This window comes from Aplidium turbinatum, chromosome 10 (assembly GCF_918807975.1).
Source record: "Aplidium turbinatum chromosome 10, kaAplTurb1.1, whole genome shotgun sequence".
NCBI classification, from domain to species: Eukaryota; Metazoa; Chordata; class Ascidiacea; order Aplousobranchia; family Polyclinidae; genus Aplidium; species Aplidium turbinatum.
The window spans coordinates 8,856,663-8,882,461 of record NC_137481.1 but is presented as its reverse complement, the minus strand read 5'-3'; the positions used below and the strand labels follow the sequence as shown (position 1 = coordinate 8,882,461).

At 37.5% G+C, this 25,799-nt stretch overlaps 3 protein-coding genes across 3 annotated transcripts in view; 1 reads left to right on the top strand and 2 right to left on the bottom strand.

Moving 5' to 3' along the window:
* Positions 1-1,759: 1,759 nt before the first annotated feature.
* Positions 1,760-11,656, bottom strand: LOC145778201 (rabenosyn-5-like). The gene is made up of 10 exons (XM_082589655.1): positions 11,530-11,656; positions 8,561-8,701; positions 8,075-8,175; positions 7,644-7,683; positions 7,227-7,388; positions 6,691-6,884; positions 6,384-6,454; positions 3,335-3,527; positions 2,976-3,160; positions 1,760-2,897 (listed from the first exon to the last, which is right to left on the bottom strand). The coding sequence occupies exons 1-10, from the start codon at positions 11,654-11,656 to the stop codon at positions 2,369-2,371; spliced, it is 1,743 nt and encodes a 580-aa protein (XP_082445781.1). The 3' UTR covers positions 1,760-2,368.
* LOC145778202 (uncharacterized) lies at positions 4,000-6,315 on the bottom strand. The gene is made up of 2 exons (XM_082589656.1): positions 6,100-6,315; positions 4,000-4,934 (listed from the first exon to the last, which is right to left on the bottom strand). Exon 2 carries the CDS (start codon positions 4,850-4,852, stop codon positions 4,340-4,342), a length of 513 nt encoding a protein of 170 aa, XP_082445782.1. The 5' UTR covers positions 4,853-4,934; positions 6,100-6,315; the 3' UTR covers positions 4,000-4,339.
* A 12,524-nt stretch (positions 11,657-24,180) lies between the features above and the next one.
* The window catches only part of LOC145778587 (isoleucine--tRNA ligase, cytoplasmic-like), a 49,050-nt gene continuing 47,431 nt past the window's right edge, over positions 24,181-25,799 (top strand). The window contains exon 1 of the mRNA XM_082590104.1: positions 24,181-24,332. Coding sequence (XP_082446230.1) covers positions 24,214-24,332 — 119 coding nt within the window. The 5' untranslated portion in view covers positions 24,181-24,213. The remainder of the gene's footprint in view (positions 24,333-25,799) is intronic.

The window sequence follows — 25,799 nt, the reverse complement described above, 5'->3', positions numbered from 1 at the left end:
ATATTTTCATCAAAAAAATGACCGAAATAAATAAAAAGTGACCGAATTTTTTCAAGTCATTTCGGACAAATGACTGAAAAGTCTCAGCGAAAAAAAACCTCACTGCACCCCCGGTAATTTCTAAAACTCTACGCCTATGTCCACCGTAGTTTGAAAACGGGCTTTGCAACAGATGTCACTGTGGCCACTACCAGCAGCAAATCTAGATGAATATTTTACCGGTACCCCATTCTCTTGATCTGCTTTATCACATCATTGTGTATCTTATCACTTTTTTATTTTGAGGATTAACATGAAAAGCTCATGCGAGTGAACGTAAGTTGGGCTTATAGATTCTCCTTTTAAGCCAAAAGTATACATTCTGCCCTAATCAGTAATGACGCGCAAAAAAATTAGTGAATACAGTAGTTTTCTTTCCGTCAATAAAAGTGGATGTAAAGTTTATTCGGTTCAATAGACCTTTTGCACATTTAAAATCACCAGAGCGTGACGTTTGAGTTACGCGGAGTCTGAGGGTTGAGAATTGCTTGTTTACTACGGTTTATGAAGGCGTTTCTTGTTATTGCAAGCAAGCGTGAGGTCGGTGGCAGGTGAAAGTAAATTTTTTGTGTTTATGAATTGTTGTACATTATTGGCACACTTCAATTCTTGTTCGTTTTAATCATAGTGTTGGCTAACAGACTAGGAAAGGCAATTTAGGACGCCATTGTGAAGCGTGTGCATTTTGACCGGGAATTATGGACCACGATAGTGGCACCTTGTCTTGCAACATTTTATTTTCATTCTGCATAACATAATATGCAACGAACCAACCACATTTCATTGATGATACCAAGCATAGTCACTGGTATTTTCCTGTCGAAGATGTGAAATTGACAAATTTTTTTATGGTCCTCTCTACATGAATGCGATGGCGTGCAATACTTCGTTTATTCAACACTTTGTCCTCACTCATTTGAGGCCTTCTGCCTAGGAACGGTGAGATATTCAAATGTAGACCAATACCATGTAGGCTAAGTCTTTTTCTATAAGAAACCCTTTATCGGCCATAACAGCATCATGACGTGCAGTTCATTAGCAGCTATTTTCTGCTTCAAAAGGTGAAAAAATCCACTCCTCTGATATATTTCTTTGTCACTCACATTACCAGTGTACAACTGAAATACAAACATATTACCCCCATTTGGATCAACTCTCACTAATGACTAATGCCTTTGCAGTGTTCGTACTTTTATAGTTCGAGTGCGTTTGCGACTGACGGTGAAGTGAGGACAGTGTTTCGAGACGTAGGCCTACTTCAGTGCAGTCGATGATGATCATGGTGCTTGGGTAGTCCTTTTAGAAGTCTGGCTTCATGGTTGCTATGATAACGTCACGATGAGGGAATATGTTCAAACCAATCAACCTTAAATACATGAGGTGCATTCATGAATGAAAAATACGATGTACAGTACAGTACGAATGCAGAACTAATACCAAACCTTGTGCTTTAAGTCTGTATAAAACAAACCCAGGCGAAGCTTCAACACCAGCAAAAATTCAATCTTCCACCGCTAATCTATGTAGATGCAGTGCTCCTGTAGCATTTTGAGGTATTTCGAAAGTAGCCTCGTCATTAAGTTCTGCATCAATATTTTGATTTGCATGCTTAGCTTTTGAAGCTGTGTAATACAGGAAATTCTTCCTATCTTTGCCTGGCAAGATCGCTTCCAATACAGCAAAGAACTGGTCGAAGGTTTACACTTCTGTAGCCTAAGTTTACAACTTAAAAGAGTTTTATTTTCTGGCAAATTATACTGAAACACTGATACACGCCTGTAAAGACCACAAAACAACAGCTAAAGCAAACGTTAAACAATTTACTCGCCTGCAAACTACGCCACTAACCCTATCGCACAGCATTGTGAACAGCGGCTAGTCGTTCACGACTCCAACGTCACGCTCTGTTGGTTTGTTATGCAAAAGGTCTATTGAATGATATAAATAGAAAATCGATTGTTGTGGTATATCTCTTCCCATTCACTTATTGAGAACAAGAATTTTTTGCGCATGATTGAACTGGTTTAACTTCTCCGGACTATTGCACTTGTTCTTCAATGTTGAGTCGGCTTTCTGGAATACTGAGTTTGGAGAGTTACAGAAAGTGTACATGAAAATCCGTGTTGAATCCAGCTGTGTTGTTGCTTCAGAGTTTACATGTGGTAAGCAAATTATAGAAAAAAATTAATATGAAGTTTATATAATTAACTGGAACACTTCAGAGTGTAAAAGTGCAAGAAATAATTCACACAGCAATAACGAAAAGCACAAACGGTGATATAAACGATAGATTGAACTGCACTTCGTCAATGTATTTGGTTTTGCGTCGTCACAGAAAAGGATTACTTTCATTATTGGTAAGAAAAGGATTGTTCTCATCAGGAAAACAATCGCTTTCATTATTGGTAAGAAAAGGATTGTTCTTATCAGGTAAAGAATCGCTTTCATTATTGGCAAGAAAAGGATTGTTCTCATCAACACCTTCTAAAAATGGATTTGCAGTATTCGTGGAAGAATCATTGTCATTTTTAAGGGAGAAGAGGGTACGATTTTGAATTTCTGCCCGATCCAGTGGGGACGAAACGGTCAAGGTGGTCAAAGCCAAAGCTTTTCGTTGCTGTTGACTTTCTCTTTCTAATTCAACCAAGTTCATCGAAAGACTTTTCACTTCTTCTGTTCTACCGGCAGATTTAGCTTGTAAAATCATTTCCTTGACGTACATAATCTGTTCCATAATAGGATCTTGTTCATATTCATCAAAAGGTCCATTTCTGGAATTACTACTGGTCATGTTGCTTTCCGAAGTCCAACCGTCGCTTAATATAATACCTGGCTGCTGTAATTTGGAATCCATTTGTCTACAAAAACAATATAAGGAGATAAAAAAAGTTGTAGGCTAACGAATAACCGCAATAGTTATTTTGAAACTATCTTACTTCTTCTGTGTTTGACTTTGTTTGTTGAGTCGTTCTAATTCTTGAAGCTTTAAAGCTTCTTCCCTCTCCTTTTCAACTTTCTCCATCTCTCGACGCAGATGGATTTCTTGAGCTTTTCGTTTTTCTTTGCGTAGAACCTCCAGCTTGGGGAGTGACGGCAACGATTGCAATGTTAGCATATTTTCCTGAAAAATAAACCAGGAATAGATTGATATCTCGATTTCGCATGAAGATAAAACAACCAGCACACTGCAGAACTGAACTTATATTTTCATTGAAGCTTTTTAAAAGAGCAGCTAACTTTCTTATTAAAAATTAGCAAATTTGTAAAAAAAGGGATTTTCGATTCACAAAGTTACCTGCAAGTAGGAGTGAGAGGCTAGGCGGATGGAACGTTGCAGGCGCAGTGCAGTAGGAAGAGGGGGATTATCATCTTCATTTGTATCAAGACTGGCAATCTTCTTGCTGATCACGTCAATTGTTTCGTACAACTTCATTAATTTAAATCTCATTTCATTTGCTTTATTCAGATCACAGTCTTCCTCCCCGTTACTGGAAATATACAATATACACACCGTAAGGTGAATTGCAAAGCTTTTCAACATTTGTTGAAGAGAACCCTGCAATGACACACGCAGTATCTACCATGATAGCTAAGCCTCACACAAGGCGTTGAATTTATGAAGAAACCCTGTGGAAGAAACAATAACAATATCGCTGAGGATTGTAACGAAAAGAAAACTTGAGAAAATTAACGATACCACGCCACGCCTCTCATGAAATGCGTACCGTAGCTTGATCATACCAAGCAGACAAAACCAAGCAGCGACACGACATTTAACGTAACAGATATAAAATGTGAAATGCCGTGTGGTTGCTTGGTTTGATCTGCTTGTGGTTCAACAACATTGCTTTTCTATCAAACTCGTGATCATGTTAATGTTAGCAATCAAAGCATAGTATTAGTGACTGTATATTAGGGTGTTTCATTTTTTCACCACTTTTGAAATTCAAAATGCCTGGGGTCCCATCTGGTGGTATTTGGGGAAAAAAGTTTACACCCCAATTTTTTTTCAATTATGACGTCATATTGAGGTGGTCCACGAGGTTTGAAATTTTTGGGCCTCAAAATCTCGAAATTTGGGCGTATCTCCGGAACCACACATCATAGATCGACAAAATTAGTATCAAAATGCGCAGAAGGGTCGGTTTCCTATACCTGATGTAGAGAATATTAAGGTCTATCTGCTTGAGAAAAAAAGTTATTTCAAAAAATCTGATTTTCGGTCTATTTTCTCCTGATGAACAGAGATCAGGTGATCAAGATAATAAGTTTTTCTGTATTTTTCCACTCTTGGAAGCTGTTATTGCGTAGTAATAGTTGGTGTTAAGGTTTCAGTACTGGGCTTGTCTAGTCTTGCTATCTGGTTAAGCAAAGCCCCATCTTGCATTGCTCCGGGTCCCTTCTTGGCGCCGTCCACAAAAGAAATGACGTGGGAAAGATATATTTCGTTTATGTGGGACATACATTTAAGGGTATGAATATCATGACCAACTTCATCATTATAATAATTGACCAGTCGAGTATTGACTCCGGACTTTTTTCCTGTATTGAGAGCAGTCGTATCAGCCATGACTGAATATACTTGGGATAGGTGAACTCTGCAAGCCTCCTGGATGATGGTGTCAAAAATCAGTGCTGCAGTGACCGACACAATTTTGGGAAAATATTTAACAGCAAGCACACTTTCGTGCTTCATGCCATTATCATCAACAAGTTGACCCAAGAAAACGTATCGATCTATTTTATCGACAACGCGCCCATCATAACATAACTGCATGGCAGAAGCTGAGTTGAGAAGGTTCTCACTTTCCATCAGAGATTTTTCTCTTGTTTTTTGTCGTTGGCGGTATACTGTCGAAGGTGCTGCAGCTATTTGATCTTTTCCAAGAACCGACCTCATAAGATCTGACTGTTGGCGTACCGAAGTCATCCTACGATCAGCAAGTAAACAACTTCTATCATTTATTGAAAAAGAATGTACTTTCTTGTACACTTTTCCCCCAATAGCTGGTTTCAGAGGCTCGTATTCCCTATCATCTTCCTAATTCATATCCCCATCAGAGTCGCTTTCGCTACTGTGTAGACATCTAACTGCTTCATTTCTTTTTCTTTGTTTCGAACATAGTAATGCCGATGCTTTGGCAGATTGTATGCCAGAAGTGCTCGGTTGTTCAACTTCACTGCTCGTTTCCCACCTCCTTTTATGATTTTCCCGTTCTAAAGCCTTTTCTACATGGTTGACATCTACGCCACTGATAAGCATTTTTCAATCTTTTTGCTGCTCTTTCAAGAAAGCGATTTCTTTCTCCTGGACTCGGTTTTCGAGTTCACAGGTGCAAGAGAGTTTCTTTTGAAAAACAACCAGATTTTCGGAGATCGAACACTTCACTTACATGCACATATATCGAACAAGTTCTGTAACCATTCTTGATTAACCTCATTACCTCTGCGTTTCATTTCTTTTTTTCTTGCTGCATTGTACTTCTCTATCACGTCTTTTAACTTGGCTTCAATTCTCTGTTTGCTAAGCACTGGAAGACCAGTTTTGTTCCATATGCCAACTACATCTTTCAGCAGTTCATCTTTCAAATCTTTGAAATAGAGTACCGTATTTTCTTCAAAAACTTGGGATTAGTTTCGGCTACCGTACTCTCTTCCTCAAGTAAAAATAGTGATGATTATATCTGAATTAAGGGGAAGCACATTTTTCTCCGATTCCTTGAAGTTTTGCATCGACTTACTAATACTTGGCCTTAATGCCATAATGACACTTAATCAAAATCTAAAGCAGGTGAGCATACATACCTCTTCCTCAACGGTTACATTATAATATCCTCGACGAGGAATAGCCATCATCATCATTATAATAGCATTACCTTCAATTATTACCCTTTCGTCTCTTGCAAAACGAACAAGGACTATTATTACGCAATAGCAGCTTCCAAGAGTGGAAAAATACAGAAAAACTTATTATCTTGATCACCTGATCTCTGTTCATCAGGAGAAAATAGACCGAAAATCAAATTTTTTGAAATAACTTTTTTTCTCAAGCAGATAGACCTTAATATTCTCTACATCAGGTATAGGAAACCGACCCTTCTGCGCATTTTGATACTAATTTTGTCGATCTATGATGTGTGGTTCCGGAGATACGCCCAAATTTCGAGATTTTGAGGCCCAAAAATTTCAAACCTCGTGGACCACCTCAATATGACGTCATAATTGAAAAAAATTTGGGGTGTAAACTTTTTTCCCCAAATACCACCAGATGGGACCCCAGGCATTTTGAATTTCAAAAATGGTGAAAAAATGAAACACCCTACTGTATATATACCATAACTTACTTTAGTGATTCAGCCATCTTTTTATATTCCGGTGAGTACGTGGCTGCACTTTCCATAGCGCTGTGTAGCTTCTGTAAAGCAACAAAGAATAAACAGGACACGAAAAAGATAGCCCTAAATCTACAAATAAGCTTACTTACAGGTTGACAGTGGAGTGACAAAAATTATCAGTGAGAAATAATTAACAACAAATAACAACGCAAAGACTGGTCAAGCCGTATACCAAAAAAAAAGCAAACTCGTCCGTGTAAGCTTTAATATCGCCGCTAGCACAGACCAGAAAGTACACCATCATCTCACAGCTCACCTCATATAACAGTGCTACCGGTGGCTGATGGGTCTGGTGATCTAGTTGATCTTTGCGTTTTATGAGCAGCTTGTGACATTCATGACAGCACCTTGTGCGAAGTTCCTGGTCTATTTCCGGCGGCAGAGACACTTTGAGCGATTGCGTACGCGGTCGACTGGAAGGCAGCTTTTTCAGCGCTTGCACCGCTTCAGCTGTGCAAATCAATCATTGTCTTCTCATGAATTCAATTGGAAATTATGAACACAGATTGATTTACAAAAATACAAGACCGTTTTAGCACGTTAATTTCCATGTCATGATTCTTCAGTAAGTTTTATGTCAATCACACTGATTGACAACTACTAGAGGTACTCACCCTGGGTCCATAAACTTACAAACTTGCTCCTGAGGATTAATTTTGACAGTATGTTTGAACAACTGACACACTGCCGTATTTTAGTTTACAGAGGTACCCAGCCGTTTATCGCTTTAACTATGGAGAGACAAATCAAAAGTGTAAGACCTTGCAGTTCAGTACTAAAATCAATTTTTACCTGCAAATTCAAAAGAAATGAACAGAGAACATGTCTTGCACATTATAGCGCCACATAGTCGACAATGGTGCCTTCTCCGGGCCACATTAAATCGATCCCCACAGGTTGGACAATAAGGGACATCAGCGTCCTTTACCCATGGAACCAAGGTTTGTTCAAATTCTATCGATAAAAAGGATATTTTTATGAACAATACAATATGAAGTACCTATATAATATCATCCATACAGTATCAATAGGGTAAGGAGGAAAAATGTTATTGACTAACTGAAAGCAAATAGATACTGTGCGTATAATTTACATCACCATGCATCAGATTATTGTACCAGGCTTTTCATCAAATATCTTTGGGAAGAGCAAATAATCACAAGAAAAGGCATTTAAGCATGAAACAATGTAAGCAACAACAGTATATACCTTTTCTCTTGGCTTTGTCATGCACGCCGAAAAAAAGAAGCTGTTATAAAACAAGAGTTAAAAATAATACAGTGTGTTAGAGAAGCAATGCGATGAACACAAATTTCAGAAATGTTAAGACCCAACACACAAACGTGAAATGGTGCGTTGAATTGTGCTAAGGACTACTGCATGCAGTAAGTATTAAGTTGAAAAAAATGTATGGATGGTGTTTTGGTAGAGCACCAGAAAATGAGATTTGGTGGTTTCATCCTCGCACTTTGACTAAAAATTGATGAAGACATGCCCATGAATAATTAATATTTGCTGGCATAATGACACCTGTTAATTGCATTTAGTGCCGCAGTTATTATACGCCCCAACTGATCTCAAAAAAACATATCTGTTATAAAAGAACAACATAAGTAGGGCTAAGTGTAACACTAATATACCTTGTCTAGCCTAATCAACACTTTGTTAGATTCAATAACAAATCTGTCAATTTTAGAATGCCTAATTTTCTTGAAGTCTTCAAAGTAAGATCGTGTGATGCCTGAATATAAAAACAATCATAGTTGAGTGTGACTATCCACAATCATGCATATATTATCTTGTAACATTGGTAGATTGGAAGAAAACATATTTCTTACTAAAATTAAACTAACATCTCAGTTTTCAAAAACATGTTTATTTTATCAAATCCCATCACCTATTTAAATACAGCTCAATTCACACAATTTCAGCGCAGTAAACAAGGAACATACAATACTATGGCAAAGCTCCTTTGCGAATTGTGTCATAAATAAGGATTAGGGCTGTCGCTAAAAAAGTGTAGGGGAGTGAACAAAAGCAATTTCTGGTTTCATACAAGCTGATAGTAAATTCTATCCAATACTAGTTGAAAGTATAGCTGTTACGAATAATTTTTGATATGGTACCTAATTCTTGGACATCCCAAATTGAAACAGTGAAAGCATCTTGTTGCTGAACATGGTCGTGTGGAGAGGTCAACAATTCGTTTACTTCATCTTGCTTCAAAAATCGACCTTTAGCCTTACCCTTAGCTTTGTTAAATAAACCTAAAAAGAAGAATGAGTTTAGAACTTAGGAGTTATCAATAAAGTGAAATTCTCCATTAAAAAGAAATCTTCTTGCGTTTGAGAAGATTGTTACTCTGACAGGAGGATGAATGTCTCTCGTTGGACACTGGGGCCGAGGGTTTATCCTTCTAAAACCCCGGGTGCCCTGTGAGTTGCAATCTCTGATTGTTGCCATTCGCTTCATAAATTTGAATTACCAGGACTCACCACGAGGAGTTTGGCAACATGAGTCGCATTAAAATTAAAAAGAAATGTTTTTTATCTAGAATAATTGGAAAAACTCCACCTAAGCAATAGCACCACAGAAATTATACATATTGTTGTTGTGCTAAATATTTACCAAATAAAATTACTTCATTTTGAGCTTATTGTGATAAGCATACATTACAGTAGCCTATATTGTGAATCGCAGATCAGTTCAGTTTGTTTTTATTTCTGACCATCAAAACAAATAACAATATATACACTATACAGTACAGTATATGCCAAACATAGCAGAGGTGCAGAAAATGTAGAAGTGACAAAATGTAAAAAGATGCAACAAAACAGATAGGCAGAAACAGCAAGGCATAGTCTGGATACAATACAGGGTTGTCATACTGTCCCTATTTCTAAGATTTATCCTTATTTTGAAGGGCAATGTCTTGGAAAAAATTATTGTCCTTTCTAAGAAATGTCTTTGTTGTTTTTGACTTGTCCTTATTTTCAACAATTACAAAACTTCTATCTTGTTTGGAATACTGTATATCACTAAGTGGTATCGATTTGAGAACCATCCAACGCACAATTGCACATCAACTGGACCCTGCTAAGAGATCAAACACTTGAGTACGAGGCAACTAAGAGATTGGCAAAGCAAATTGATCTACCAATGGCAATGACATGATAAATTGTTTGATGAGGTATCTGCAATTAATGCTCTGCTCGAGAAGATCTCAGATGATGTGTTCCGCAAGGTTGAACCTAAGGACAAGTGGATAAAGATCTTTACTGGAGAAGACTCTTTTCCGTTGCTCTACAAGCTGGTTAACATTATCTCCTCTCTTCCAGTCAGTAATGCATTAATGGTACAAGTGTTCTCCCTTGTTTTGGTTCAGTGGACAAAGGAAAGGAAAAGGCTTAGTGAAATGACAAGTAAAGGTAAACCTAGACCTGAGCTGTCGTGAGATAGATATCCCTGCGTGAGATGCACAAAGTATTTTCTATGAACAAGAAGTTGCTGTAAACAGATTGTTTCTGGCAAAAAATATGGCATCTGATACGTCAGGGCTTGTATTGTATAAATGCAAAGATTTGTTTAAAAACGTTTGTTTCGTATGAAAATTCAACTTTTTGGTTATCCTTATATTGGGGTCCATGTCGATGGCACCAGTGTTCCCTCTAAGGTGCGCAACTGAGCAAATGCGCAGTACCACCAGACTATTTGCGCAGTAAAATCTCATTCTTGCGCACTTGCAATTTCCAAATTTAAAAGTAAAATGATCTTCAACATTATTTTTGGACAGAGCGCTTATCGCATTTATACCCTGTGCTGATGCACATGAGCATACAGTACCCTTTTGTTACATCACAATCCTTTGTCTTTGCTTCACAAACACTCCACACTCGTGGATGCAACTAACTCTATTACTTAGCTTGCAAAAGATAGCCTATTTTCCAGTTTCGACTCTGAAGACTGGTTTTACTATTTATAATACAGTAATTACATTTTCTGTTGGTAATTCATTTTAATTTAGCATTAAAATGCTCATGCTCACTAAATCAAATATTTGCTCAGCGTAAAATTTTCTTAGAGGGAACACTGGATGGCACCCTTGCCTACCGGCCAGCAAATTTGGAAAAAGCACAAGATTTAAAAAAAAAAGCACAAGATTTGGATACAAAAGCACAAGATTGCAAAATCGAACCTTTGCGACCCATTTTGTGCCAATTTGAAGAATAACATGACTCTGAAATCAACAGTTTAGAGAAGATACATGCTTACTAAATCACTGTTCTCTTTCAATTCGTGGTCTTTAATTCAATATCACAAATCTTACAAAAGGCTACATAGCGATCAGTTTTGTCTTCTTGCATCAAACTTTTAAAATCAGGATCATTCAACTATTGACGATTGAAAGGCTGTTTATACCACTTTTTTGTTTTGGGACTTGGTGAATGATTGTTATTATTTAATGCTGATGTACACTTTTCGTTGCTCTTGTTACCTAGCAACACAACCTCTGAGTCTGGCGACGAGCACATATCGTACTCTCTTCAGATCAAATTTTTAACTAATCTTGTCAGGCTTGATAACTCAATGTGTTAAATTGGTCAATATGCCTAAGTACGGTACCAGAAACCTAGTTACCAAAACCTTTTAGTGCCAGTCCTTAATTCTCTACCAAACTCAAACCATGATAGCAACGGTTATTTTGACTTTGACTAAAAAACACAAGATTTAGCCAAAAATCGACCGGAAAGCACAAGAGCACAAGATCAAAAGTAAAAACACAAGATCTTGTGCTAAAACACAAGCCGTGGCACCACTGCTACTGGCATTATAATAATAATCAAGTCCACAACTCTCAAAACATTTGTGATAAAAAGGGTTAGTTATAGGGCAGTTTAAAACAAATCTCTTTTGGTCAAAAGTCGTTACAAGAATTTAATTTGGAACAAAATCAAGATAACAAATTATTTTTGAATTCACAAAAAATAGAGTACCATAGCTTTGTTAAATATGGTGCAAAAATATAAATGTTTTGTTACCTGTTAATACTAACAATACAGCAAATCTTTAAAAAAAATGTTATTAGTTGCATCACCTTTTATTTGATTAAATACTGCTTTGTCTTCAGTACTGTGAGAGAGTTCAAAGTGTTGTTGCAACTTCTGGAAGGAACCGAGGTCTTGTACACAAATAGGGCAAAGAAATCCTTCACGCACATTCATCACACTGATTAAAAAACATTAAAGTAACTGGGTCTTAAATTAATTTAAAAACTATGACTATTTGGTACCTGCAAAATTGTATCCGATGTACACATTTAGGCCTAGTACCTAGAAACTCACCATTCCAGTAAAAACTTTGGACACTGCAAATGCAATAATATCTGGCACCTATGCCACAAGGACTCAATAATTATATCACTTGACTGTATTTCTTCTGTATTTTCTACACATAAAATAAATTAATGGTTTATTTGTTGGCAAGTTGAGGAGGAAGGCAGCAAGGTGGGCTTGACAAGAGAGGACGCGTTAGACAGATCAATGTGGAGGCAGGGTGTGAAGGCGATTGCGGCACTTTGGGGTGAATCCGGCCACCCTTGGTAACTGGGACATCACCGGATTAAAACTGGACTACTACTTGTCAGAAACAGTTCATGTTTAAATGTGCAAGCTGAATTCTTTATACAATATACACTGCAAAAGTTGCTCGATTTTCCATACTCATTACGGTACTGACAGAAAGACAATGAGCCGACCACATAGTCTATTAATCAACTATAACCCTACAAGGTTTTACCCTATGACACTTTCAAGCCTTTTACCATAATCATTTAAAACGCTAGAGCCTACTTCATACAATCAGTTGATATTAGGCAAGTTTTTTATTTTAAATTTAGGTAAACATGTCCCAGAAAAAATCTACTCTTAAATATCTCTAAGTCCAACCTGATAAATAATGCCCCCGATAAAATACCTCTGATAATTATTCTCCTTAATAGAAAACTGAAACTATTTAATGGAATTTGGAAAAGTATTTTTCTGGGGGATATTTTCTGGGTGGATCTTAACCAGTGTAAGATCATCTAGCGTACGGGTTGCCTGATGTTACACCCGATCTTCATTGGAATAGGTTGTTCTATGTTGGAAAAACATGCAATTGTCTTGTTGAAACAGTCAATCGCCAGGTTGTGTCGAGTCGCGTTTTTTCTTTGGGGAAAATAACCGTGACTTTACGAACACGAAAACATAAATGAAGAACAGTTACAGCAAAGTGTTGATATGATAATATCATACATTATAAATAATGCGGTATACAAAGTTTTATATGAGATGCATAGCTGGTTAACAAATTCGAAAAGCTAAAATTAAAATGATATACCGGTTTGTTGACAACCCTCTTTTTCCAGAATTTATTTACAAGGTGGTACCGGAATGCCTATAACTATAAGCATTATAATATATCACGTCTAAATAGAAACAATTATATATAAATAACAAATATTCTTGAAAGATCCAACATAACCTTTCTTAAATTACAGTACGATCAAAGTTCTTTTCAATAGCTCATTTAACAAATGCAATATTTTGAAACTGCTAAGCATTTCTATCCATTAACGAGTTCTGTAAAACTGATGCAAAGCAGTGTTTGCGTATAGGTGAGCTACCGGTATATTCATGCTGAATCAAAAAATAATGCAATGTTGTGCTATCTAAACTTACAACTAGAAAAAATTCCTTTTATAATTTACCTTGAAATCATCTTATGATGTTATGTATTAAGCATAGGCGCCTAACCCGTGGGGGCCCGGCCCCCACGCATATTTCTCCGTGGGGGCAACTTTTATGCTGTATTGGTACATAAAACAATAGATAAACTAGCGATCGGCAGCAGGAAAACATTTTTTAAATGCACACCACAACAGCTTCGCGATAAATAATCACCAGAACGAGCAGCGATGCTACAATCCCACACCAGACAACAAAATCTGTCATTTTACATTGATTTAACGTCTGCAGACGCACCCAAAAACAACACAATTTGCTACGTAGACACGGAGCGTGCGTTTAGCTTTATGCACTTGCAAACAGACTCGATGTCGCTTTCGAAAGTCGAAACCTCTGCAGTGAATCGCTCGCTGTGAAAATGAACTCGAAGTCTCGGCCCGAGGTAACCACTAACATTAACCAACGCAACAAGGGCTGGTACAAACCGCATTGCGCACACACGACCGTTGCCATAGAAACCCGATCAAAGGCGGGAATATGTGCATCTTTTGTTTCATCTACAACACGAAAACCGGCGTTTGACAGCGAATTGAAAGCAGGTCAGTCATAAGTTGCGACATTGTAGTGAAAAGAGAGAAATGTCAAGCGGAAAAATTAATCAAACGTCTCTCCGTAACTATTTTCAAGGGCTGTTTACGGATGTCAGCCACTTCTAAATTTATTCAAGGTGACGTGCTGTTGAATTGGTGTAAACATGAATGATTTTACTTTCAACAGGTATATTTTCAAGCGTATGATCAAGTTAGTATTTGCATTCCATTTTCAAAACATTGTCATTCCATTAATACAGTATACCTTTTAGTAAACCTTTCAGGCCTCGAAACAACTTTTTTTTCCGGCAGCCAAACGTGTCCGACTGAAGCAAGCTGTTCGGCGGCCAATCACAAGCACATGGCGGCCATCGGAACTTCGACACGCATCAACATACAGTCTTCGAAATTAGCACATTTTTAATTTGGCAGAAGCGAAAAATATACTAAAGTAGTCTATCACGACCGCACTGTTTGATTTGTTGTGATGTAATAATGCCAAAACTAGCGATAAAGCGAGCAACAAGATACGCACGTCGCACGCTGTTACAGTCATTCACGATAACTCACGGGCGGAAAAGTAAGTTAATTTCGGGATGATTCAACGTTTGAGTCAGCACAAATCGATTTAATTTTCCCGGCGGGTTATATTGCGTAACAACAATGCCCAATAAGAAAGTTACGTTTGTTTTGCATTAATTCGACATCTAGCAACGTTGAATTATCATAAAATAACGTCAATTGCTCAACCAGGTACCAGTAACAAATTAATAGCTCCCTGCGAGAAGATTGCCTAGATTTACGTATACACTAACATAATTTCGGCACAATTGGGATACTGCGAACAACACAAAGTCTGTTTGATAAAGAACTAGCTGTCAGAATCGGAATCATCAGATGCTGTATCGGAGCACGAGGTTGTCGCGTCATCACGTCTTTGCCGTTCGCAATGAAGCGTCCACGTTTTGCGGCTTTCGTGCTTTGATACCAATCCACACGCCTCTTCCTTTTTCATAGAGATCCATCAGGGTGTTGACTAAGGAACAAATCTATGGCTGTGCCATAACGACTCGGAGGAATGTCTAATCCTAACCTTACAAGCGCTCGTGTAACCTTGGCATTTTTATTGCCGACGCTAATTTCGAAGACTGAATAGTCGCATCAATAAAGTGTATTGTGATGTCACTTGCATCCTGCGGATGTCAGACATCAGCTGCTTGGTCAATCAATAATGTTAACAACTCAAGCATAGACAGTGTGTATTGTGATTTATCGGGTACTTTGACTGCTTTCTAATCCTTTGTGATTATAAGTGGCAAGGTACTTTATTCACAAGGCTGCTTGCGTAAAATCGTCTCGGAACGTCATGGCGGACAAATGCGGCCGACGGAAGGGTGAGACCCGGTGGACAAAATGTCGATTTTTGTAGGTTAATCGCGGCCATGGCCACGATGGCCGCCTTCAGTTTCGAGGCTTGCCTTTTCGTCTCGTGTTTCTTGCTAATAAATCTAGTTCGTTGCTGAACTTTATGTTGTGCTTAGCTTAAAGAGTCGCAGTCCATCAACCTCTAGCAGACGCATGGCATGTGTTTGCTTAACCGAAGTGATCGAGTTTTGTTTATAATAAATTAACGATAGGTCGAACGTAGCGATAACTCCGAGTGTGGCAATAAAAGCAATCTTAGTGTGACGGCATAATTACGTCATCGATCTGCGTGACATTTTGCTGAATTTACGTTGCTGCTGATGAAACACGCTTTCGCCCCCACGGTCAAAAAAATAGTTAGGCGCCTATGGTATTAAGTGACAGTATTATTGTGTATGTATTTTTCATGTGTATATGACCGTATTTTTTTATTTTCTGCTCCCACTAATGTGTCTTCTAAAAGTTTATACCGTATGATATATGTTATCAGATGTTATTGATGGTTAGAGTTATTAGTACCATATGTTATATTACTTATTAGTTATGAAACTAGCTGTTAACCTAATTAACAGCAAATGCGTTGTGTATATCAGAATGATGAAAAAGGGGTGCAACCTAATTCGTACCATGAACAATTCGTACCGTCAGTTCGTACCTTGAAAAGATCGAGAAAAAAAATTAAAAAAAGCCGAAGTCGCTGATCGAAGTGTCCGCAAGGTTAGGGTATCGGAGTATCGGTTAGGTAGGCTATAGGTATCCGCAAACAAACAAACTGAACGATCGAGAGAAAAAAATAGAACATTGTTGATCGCAGTTTCCATTTTTCCGCAAACATTTTAAAATTTCCAGTAATGATCCTAAGAGTTTGCCGAAGTCGCTGATCGCAGTTTCCGCAAACATTTTAAAAGAGTTAGGGTTGATCAGAGTTTCTGCAAAAATTTTAAAAGAGTTAGGGTGTTTCTGAAAACAAACAAACTAAAAAGATCGAGAGAAAAAATAGATTAAAGCCGAAGTCGCTGATAGCAGTTTCCAGTGGCGCCGGCAGGGGGGGGGCAGGCGGGGCAGCTGCCCCCCCAATGTTTTGGGCACCATCTTTTTTTATTTTTTATTAATACATATTGATATATTTATTTTAATATTTGGATCCCAACCTCAAGTAAGTCAACTCAAGTTGCAAGGGGGGGGGGGGGGGGGGGGGGGAGGTAAAAGCTCTCTATTTAAAAAAGAATGGAAAACCTTGATGACTAAATTGTACAGTAGATAAAAATATTTTCTACAGAAGCAAAGATATAGACTTTTTAAAGTTTTAACTAACATCACATTGATGTAGAAAAATAACAACCTGTTAAACTTTTGATACCTCACACTCCCATGACTTCTTCCGCGCGCATTTTGGCATTGGTTGCTTGCAGTGATCCTTTCACTTAAACAAAACGTTTTGTTTCAGCAGTTTTGAGTTGTTCGATTCTTTAGTTGTAAAGGAGACTCAATTTCTCCAATATTTATCATTTATGTTTCTTCTTTAATCTCAGCAGAGTGTAAAACTTGTAAAAGTTTTTCATCCATACGACGTCATGAATGAAATTATATCTCAAATCGGCGTAATGACGTGACATCATCTAAACATTTTATCGAATAATAAATTAACAAATTCGATCGTCAAAAGTGGTTTGGTGGTGGTAAATATTACGTAATAAAAAAAATGTGATAAGGTTGGAAGACATTACGTCATGTATTTTCAATACAAATTGAAGTTTAAAATTTATTCTTTTGTTCATAGTCGTAATCCACCTTCAAAGCGGTACTACAAAGAACAATTGTCGATAAGGGGGGCATCAAGAATAAGTCGACATGACTTTTATGCCTTAGAAGGTTGGGCTCCTGGAGTCTTGCTCAGTTTGGGAGGGGGGGGGGGGCTGTCAATTCTTCTTATACTTTAGGAGTGATATCTCTGTTATTTTGGCACGGTTTCAAAATTTGGGATTCACTTTGTAAAATTATTCACGCTGAGCATATCCGAAAATTACAACTATTATGTGAATTTTAGAACTGCTCATATACGTTGAAATGTTGAGGTCACTTATGAGTGTAATTTGTAGCGTGAGTTTACACATTATTTTTTGGTAGAGTAATGAAGAACATGCATTGTAATTTTGTGATTAATTTTTTTTACATTATTTTACATACAGCCAATGCCCTTTACGCTGTGAAACAGTTAGGATTAACGAGACATGGGCCAAATTAATTACTTTTATCCAGCTGATGGGAAAATGTTTTACAACAGAATATGAAATATTTCAGAGGATGTGCTGAGAAATGCCTTATATCTTTCAATTTATAACCTTTATTTGCTCAAAATTTCAGCTCAATAGAGGTGAATAAAAGTTAGGAAAAGTCAAGAAATCTCGTAGTCGCAGCCTCAGTGGTTTTAGAGATACAACTGTTGATACAAAAAAGTTGAATTGGCAGCCCCCCCCAACCTTCAAAGGATTTGCATTGAGTCAACAGATCTATACCTTAAGGTTTACGTCAGCTCCGGAGATCAGTAAAATATAAGGTTGTCATCTTCACTGCAACAAGACCATTGATTGATTGGTTTAGTGAGGATTCGTACTCCCATTGCTTTCATTTTGAGTGATCATACTGATTTTCAATTTATTCCTACAAGACGTTACGTAATGAAAAAATATATAACTAAGGTTGGAAGACATTACGTCATGTCTTTTCAATTCAAAATGAAGTTTAAAATTTATTCTTTTGTTCATAGTCGTAATCCTCCTTCAAAGCGGTAATACAAAGCACAATTTTCGATAAGGGGGCATCAAGAATATGTCGACATGACTTTTAAGGTTTACGTCAGCTCAGGAGATCAGTAAAATATAAGGTTCTCATTGTCGTGATTGTAAGCCGCGGGAACTTTTTTCTCTAAAAAACAGATTCCCGGGAAGCTAAACATTTTTTCCAACCCTGGTAGAAAACAAGAAAAATTAAATAATATACCCTGTCTTGCATGTCTTGCACCAGTGGCGTAGCCAAGGGAGGAGGGTTCGGGGGTTTCAAATTGAATTTACGGATGTTAATACATTGTTTACAAGAAAAGTTTTAGCCTATGAGAGACTTAGCTTTATTTCCGAAAAATGCCGAAGAAAACATGATCTTATCCTTTTGCTATGCCACCGCACAGCACCATTTTACAGAAATATTTATACCCACAATTTTGTTGAAAATGCTCTCAGAATGCACCAAACTGAAAGTAATTTTTCAAAATTTTCTGGGGGAGGCCCCCCAGACCCCCCGCCGCTAAGTGTCGCCTTCGGCGAACACGCCATCGGGCTTCGCCCGCCGGCTGTCAACACCCCCCCTTTCAAAATTTTTGACTATGCTACTGTCTTGCACTGTCAATATTTTGCCCCTTCAATGTTGAAGGTCTGGCGGCGCCACTGGCAGTTTCCGTTTTTCCGCAAACATTTTAAAATTTCCGGTAATTATCCTAAGAGTTTGCTGAAGTTGCTAATCGCAGTTTCTGCAAACATTTTAAAATGGTTAGAGTTTAGGGTTGATCAGAGTTTCCGCAAATTTTTTAAAAAGGTTAGGGTTGATCGGAGTTTCCGCAAACATTTTAAAATTTCTGGTAATGATCCTAAGAGTTTTTGTTTGTTTGCGGAAACTGAGATCAGCGACTTTGGCTTTTTTTAAATTTTTTCTCTCGATCTTTTCAAGGTACGAACTGACGGTACGAATTGTGCATGGTACGAAATAGGTTGCATCCATGAAAAAGCACCTCGGTGCTTACAACATCAAATATTTATTATTATTATTAATATGATCTTGATATAAAAATGTTATAGTTGCGTCAGTTAGTTGTTTTATTAACTTAGATGCTAAGTAATCCATGACGCAACAGATCTGGCACAAAAAGTACTGTACATTCACAAACAAGCAACTCATTTAGATCTGAAACAACGTTATGCCAATATGCACATGTCTTTGGTTTACAATAATACACCAATTTGAAAGAATCCAATAACAATACTAGCTAGTTAATAGACTTGTTTTTTCCTGGCATTGCAGACAAAGCAAAAATAACAATAGAAACATACAAGTTGTCACATTGTAAAGTGTGCAACATTTTTCAAAACTTACTATTGAAATTGTGCTACATACTTTTTTCTCATACTTTTTGAAAGCCTTCTTTTTTGTTACGTTCCAGTGAAGTTAGACACAATCTTAGTATATTCTTTATTTCTCTCCATGTCCAAACAGTACCGTACAGCAAGTGTTGATATTTGTAAATTTTGACTTGGCAACGCAGCAATTGAAAGTGTTGCCAGTGTGGAGTTTTGGCAGCTCATCAAACAACTATAGGCAAGCAGACACCAGGCAGAGCTTCAGTTTCAACATTCTGTGTCTCACTCTCAACAGTGCAGTCACAACTCACCTTCACCCTTCAAATGCAAAAATCCAGCAAGTGAATCAAATCAGTTTGTCCAACCGGCACCGTTGACCGCCGATTGTACTTTTGCACCCCACTGCTGATGTGAACCAGGCTTCTATCTCAGAGAAAATCATGCAGAATAATAACTGCAGACAGAGCCCCTGCTTTGATTTTTGGGTTTCACATCTCAGGAGTGCAGCCTTTGTTTATTTTTCGTATCCAGGCTTACGCCCGGTAATTTAAGATAAAGTGGAGGGGAAGGCAAGAAAGTCAATCTTCGTGACCACTTTCAGCAGTGGCCGAGTGGTTAGCGCTTTGGGCTCACAGTTGAGAGCCTGCATGTTCGACTCCAGCCACCCGCACCTGCTGTTGTTTCTCTGGGCAAGAAACTTTACGATAATTGCCTCTACCCAGTGATCGATTTCGAGTAATGGGTAGTTCCAAATTAAAGTCATAAGCAGAGTAGACAACCGGAAACAGACATTGTCGTCGGCTGCAGCGTGGGTCAGGTGTACGTCGGAAGGCGTACACTAGGGTGTGGCTGGTCCCGACCAAAAATTAAATACTTTACTAAATCAGCTCTTCTTTTGGCATACTCTGTGGATGGGTGATACAAACTCACCTGCGAAATTTTAGCTGATTTCGACAACATTTAGGTGTAGCACACGGGATTTAAAGATTGCACAATTACGCAGCACCAAAAATAGTCAAAAATTGCTTGTTTTTTAACATTTTTCAATAATACAAGCATATTTTCAACTATAAAATGTATTATTGGCCTATGTCAAAGTAAGTACCGTATTGTTTGCATTATAATATTTGGGTATTATTGTGATAATTTATTTGCTTTTTCTCCTAATTTCCATAAATTTTTGGAATTTTTGTTGTCGAAGCAACGAAAAACTTCGATTTTTGAAAATTTGTCATTTCATACAGACACAGTACTACACAAACACAGTTAAAACCAATATTAAATACTGTATAATACACATTAGCATAGCAACAATGTTTATAATGTATACAGAAACCAGGTTTTTGAACTATCTCCAGAGGAACGTTTACGCTGGTTAGGAAGAACCTTTCGATCATTCTCAACAACTTGGAGAATGTTCTGATACTTTTCTTCAGTTTTGGAGTGATGTAAGAAACCAGAAGCAAGCTTCACCCCTCTTTCAGCAGTATCATTTGAAACGTTCACTGTTGATAATAGCTTTATACTTTGTTGATAAGAAGCATCAGACTCCCAACTTTCAACGGGTAGTTCAAGGAATGCTGTATCAATTGTAAACAAATCAAAAAACATCCATGAATCAGCGCCGACAAATCGATCTAAAGAAGATGACGATGATACCTCCTTGAGAAACTGTGGTTTTCCATAACCTTTTTCAGCAGAGAAACCAATTCGGTTGATGAATTTTGTACCTTTATCAAAGCTCTTAAGTTTTGTTGCAATTTTTTCCTTTGAAGACAAGTTAACCTTTGAACTAAACAGGGAAAATGGTATCAAATCTTCTGTAAAGTACCAATGATGCTTTGCAAATGACGCGATTGCAATAGTGGAAATTTCTTCATCAACATCTTTATATGCGAAAAATTTACTTATTAGTTCCAGGTCATTGTAAGGTGCATCAACTGCAATTTGACAAGTAAATCACCATGGCACATACACAAACACTATGAAATTTACAAATCGTTTCAACTTTAAAAATTGTGATGATGACAAAATTACATTTTTTTTCAATTCAGTTTTAATCTTGTTTTCAAAAAGAACAATCTTAATTGCATACAAAACTCGTGCCATCCACCGCGCCTGATGGAGTGCACCAGGATTTAACATCGTGTAATTATCAAGTTCCACTAAGTTTGAGCCAGCGTATATCAATGAAAGTTGCAACATCTCTCTGTAGTCATCCCTGCACCGAAATCTCATATTTGCAGCCATCATAGAGGTAGCTGTTTCAATTAGTTGTGCTTTACAGTCGTATAAAAACTCTGCATTATTAACATCTTTCCAATTGAAAACATTTAATTCCGCAAAATCCTGATTTGTAATACTGTCCCAGTTTGTTTTAAAGCGATTAAATAAAGTGTAATTTGGTCCTTTGGATGCTTCAATTTTGAGTTTGTCATATGCATGAGTTAATATGATTTCCCCAACATGGTGTCTGCAAGCAAACCACAGTAAACCTTTATTCAACTTATCCTGAATAATATATACAAGCTCCACTTTTGTGCCCGGTGTTCGATGCAGTTGTATCAAAAACCATTCCTGCAATTGAAGTTTCACTCACATTCCATGTTTTAAGGAGTGAATAGGTAACTTCTGCAATAGAAGGCCCAGTTTGGCCTGCACCTTGGTGTGTGTGCATTGCCGGCACGCCAACAAATTTGGAATTTCCATTACCACTAATTAAAATTGGGATGCTCTCAATTGTTTTGTCCTTGTTGTTCAGTGTATCCATTAGCTTCCCGTCCCAATGTATTAATCCAACTTCTGGTGACTTCCACGTTTCCAGAATGCATTCTGCAATTTTCTTGATGTAATCCTATAACGATACGACTGAGAACAGTGTAGATTGACTTTTTTGGGATTACCAGAGCAGGCAACAATAAATGACTCAAGCAGCGCAGATAAAGCAGTTGGAGAGATATTGTTGCGAATAGCAGTAGAATTTATTACTGGTGACTTTAAAACATCATGGGGAAGAAATATGTTAGTTCCAGTTTTCACCGTTCTATCGTGAGACTTTTTGGGTTCTAAACTAACAGCCATGTCATGAATATCCCAATCATTATCCTCAGCTTCTGATTCCGTGAGTATGATATATTACATAGTGTTGATGTCGATGGTTCTTGGTTCGTAGCTTCAAAGACTTTTTGTTTTGATTCAGTTTGTCTCAATTCTCGCTTCTTTTCAATTTTTGTTTGGACTTTATTTATTCCGGCTATCGTTGCTTTTCGGTTTGACATCATATCCAATAGAAATGCTATGTCTTCATGGAATTGGACATTTTCTTCAGCCTTTTTACCTACTTTAGATTTGGTCATATTAGCAATAGGGTTTTTTATCCAGAATGGCATATCAATGCACAATCAAGCTAGAATAGATAACAATTGGCTATTATGACATATACCTTAATGGAAATTTACCAAAACACGCTTGTAAAATTCCATGTAATGAACTATTAGCTGGGACATTGTATTGAAAAACTTAAAAATCATGTTTTTTTAATTAACTTGAAAAATTGAACAGCTGGAACTTACTTTGACGACAAAATCTATAAAAATTGAGAAAAAAACAAATAAATTATCACAGTAACACCCAAATATTATAATACAAACAATACTTTACTTTGACATAGGCCAATAATACATTTTATAGTTGAAAATATGCTTGTATTATTGAAAAATGTTAAAAAACAAGCAATTTTTGACTATTTTTGGTGCTGCGTGATTGCGCAATCTTTAAATCCCGTGTGCTACACCTAAATGTTGTCGAAATGAGCTAAAATTTTGCAGGTGAGTTTGTATCACCCATCCACAGAGTATGCCAAAAGAAGAGCTGATTTGAATAACATAAGGGGACCAGCCACACCCTAGCGTACACCGATGCATAGCGCTCAAGTCCGCTTTCCCGCAATGCAGGATAAAAAGATAAACAAACAAACAAAAACGGCGTAAAGTGTCCTACCAAAGACACAGCTGCATGCTCTTGAGCGGTGTCGAACTGGCACCGTTTCGAGTGTCGTTCCAGGGCTCTCACCACTCGACAATGCAGCAGTGCAGTGATACATGTAGTTTTATGAGTCACTTCTAGGCTAATTTTGTTTAAAAACTTTGGAAAAAATATCAGCAACTGCTGATTTTACATCCAGTTGGATGGAGAATGTGCATATCTGGCTACTCTGATGGATGCAGAATGAGCCAACTTGGCAGCTTTCAAGCTTTAATAGCATTAGCTGGCAGCTTCTTGGAGTTTGGACATAGCTTGGAAGAGTGGAGGACCAGGAACAGTCAGCGCTCAACGATATAGCTATGAGTTTTGGCAGTGGCCGGTATTGGAGATTCTAGTCTAGCAATTTGATCTTACACTGGCTTCTGCATTGATTATCCGAGTGGTTAGCGCGTTGGGCTCGCAGTCGAGAGCCTGCATGTTTGACTCCAGCCACCCGCACTTGCTGTTGTTTCTCTGGGCAAGAAACTTAACGATAATTGCCTCTACCTAGTGATCGATTTCGAGTAATGGGTAGTACCAAATTTAAGTCATAAGTAGAGTAGACAACCGGAAACTGACATTGCCGTCGGCTGCAGCGTAGGTCAGGTGTATGTCGGAAGGCGTACACCGATGCATAGCGCTCAAGTCCGCTTTCCCGCAATGCAGGATAAAGATAAACAAACAAACAAAAAACTTTTTTTAGATATTTTAGGTTTGAAAATTTTTGACACAAGGTAGCTTGTAAACTACAGTTTTATAAAACAATAATCTTGAACATGGGTAGGCTAGATGAATTTGAGGTGCACATGGGCACACCTCATCTCTTTTAAAAGTGTTTTTTTTTTCTGTAGGTTTTGTTGCAAAAGTTATTTCATTGTTACCAAGAAAAATGGTTGAAGCTGTGCCAGAAAAAATTGATTTTCCAGCAGAAGAAGAAAATATTTTGAGATTGTGGAAAAAAATTAATGCTTTTCACACATCATTAAAGCAATCAAAAGGAAAGCCCAGGTTTGGAAAGTTATTTAGTTGTTCATTGTTTTCTTTTTGCTTAAAATGTTTTATTTTGGCAGTGGTTATTTGACCGGCTCCGGTCTTTGAATCTGAAACACTATTTGACCGGTCATGACGTCACTATACAGGCACCTTTTTCTTTTTCTCTTTCAGAGCAAAAGACGAGAAGCGCCTATATAACTTCTAAATTTGACAGTTTTATTCAACACGTTCTCTGGCGCGTGCGTTACGTCTCCGGCTCCCACTCTAGAGGGAATGAGTTCGATACTACCTGTAGGCGTTTTTTTTTTTTTTTTTTTTTTTTAACTAAATTTTGACCGAAGTGCATTTTTGTAGTCAATTTTTAATTTGAGTCGCCTACAGCGCAATTTTTTATGTCTTTTCAAATGTGAGTAATAAAGTTAGAGTTTTTTTAATTTGCTGAAATTTGAGAATGTCTCTGGGTAATTTTCCGTTCGTCATAAGAGGATGTGACTGTGTTTGCCGAACGACGCATTACATTTACATACCATTACCATTATTAACATCCTCTTGGAAAATTACCCAGAAAAATTCTAAAATTTCAGCAAATTAAAAAAAGAAAAAGAACGCTTCCGCGTAGTATCGAACTCATTCCCTCTAGAGTGGGAGCCGGAGACGTATCACACGCGCCAGAGAACGTGTTGAATAAAACTGTCAAATTTAGAACTTATATATGCGCTTCTCGTCTTTAGCTCTGAAAGAGGAAAAGAAAAAAGTGCCTGTATAGTGACGTCATGACCGGTCAAATAGTGTTTCAGATTCAAAGACCGGAGCCGGTCAAATAGCCACTGCCTTTTATTTTTGCTTAAAATGGTATTTTCTGTCTAAAATATACTTTATTGTTAATGTGTATGTGTAATTTGAAACTTGTAATTATTTAATAATCTATCAGCTATCAAATTAAATAGCCTAGCTTAACTGAACAATTAATGTGACAGTGAAAAATAAATATACCGTAATCTAAATGTGTATTTGTAACCATTTTTTTAAGGACCTCTAAAAGTCGTATTTGTTAACTCAAACAGTTATTCTTTTTTTATTAGAAAGATATTTTCATACTATTAAGCATGTAATAATTTGGTGGTATTGTTGTGTGCATTAAAATTACAATTTAGTGCATTTTGTGATGCTGTTTCAATTCCATTCCATTTAGTGCATTGCTGTTTCAATTCCAAAATGCGTCTGACCACCACTGCATACGCGCCGACTTCCGGGGGGGCCGGGGGGCGGCGCCCCTCATAAATTTATGGTTGAGGGGCAAGAAAAATGGTTGTTACAAGTATTGTTTCAAAGATAAAACACTTTGCAAAACAGATTTAGATCATTTAAACGGACTTAGGGAATACCGAAAGCGAAAAATAGCCTACGTTGCTTTTGCCCGCAAAACAGCAGCTGGCTTTCTCATACGGTATGGAAATTTCAAAGTAGATGGTAGAGTAACTT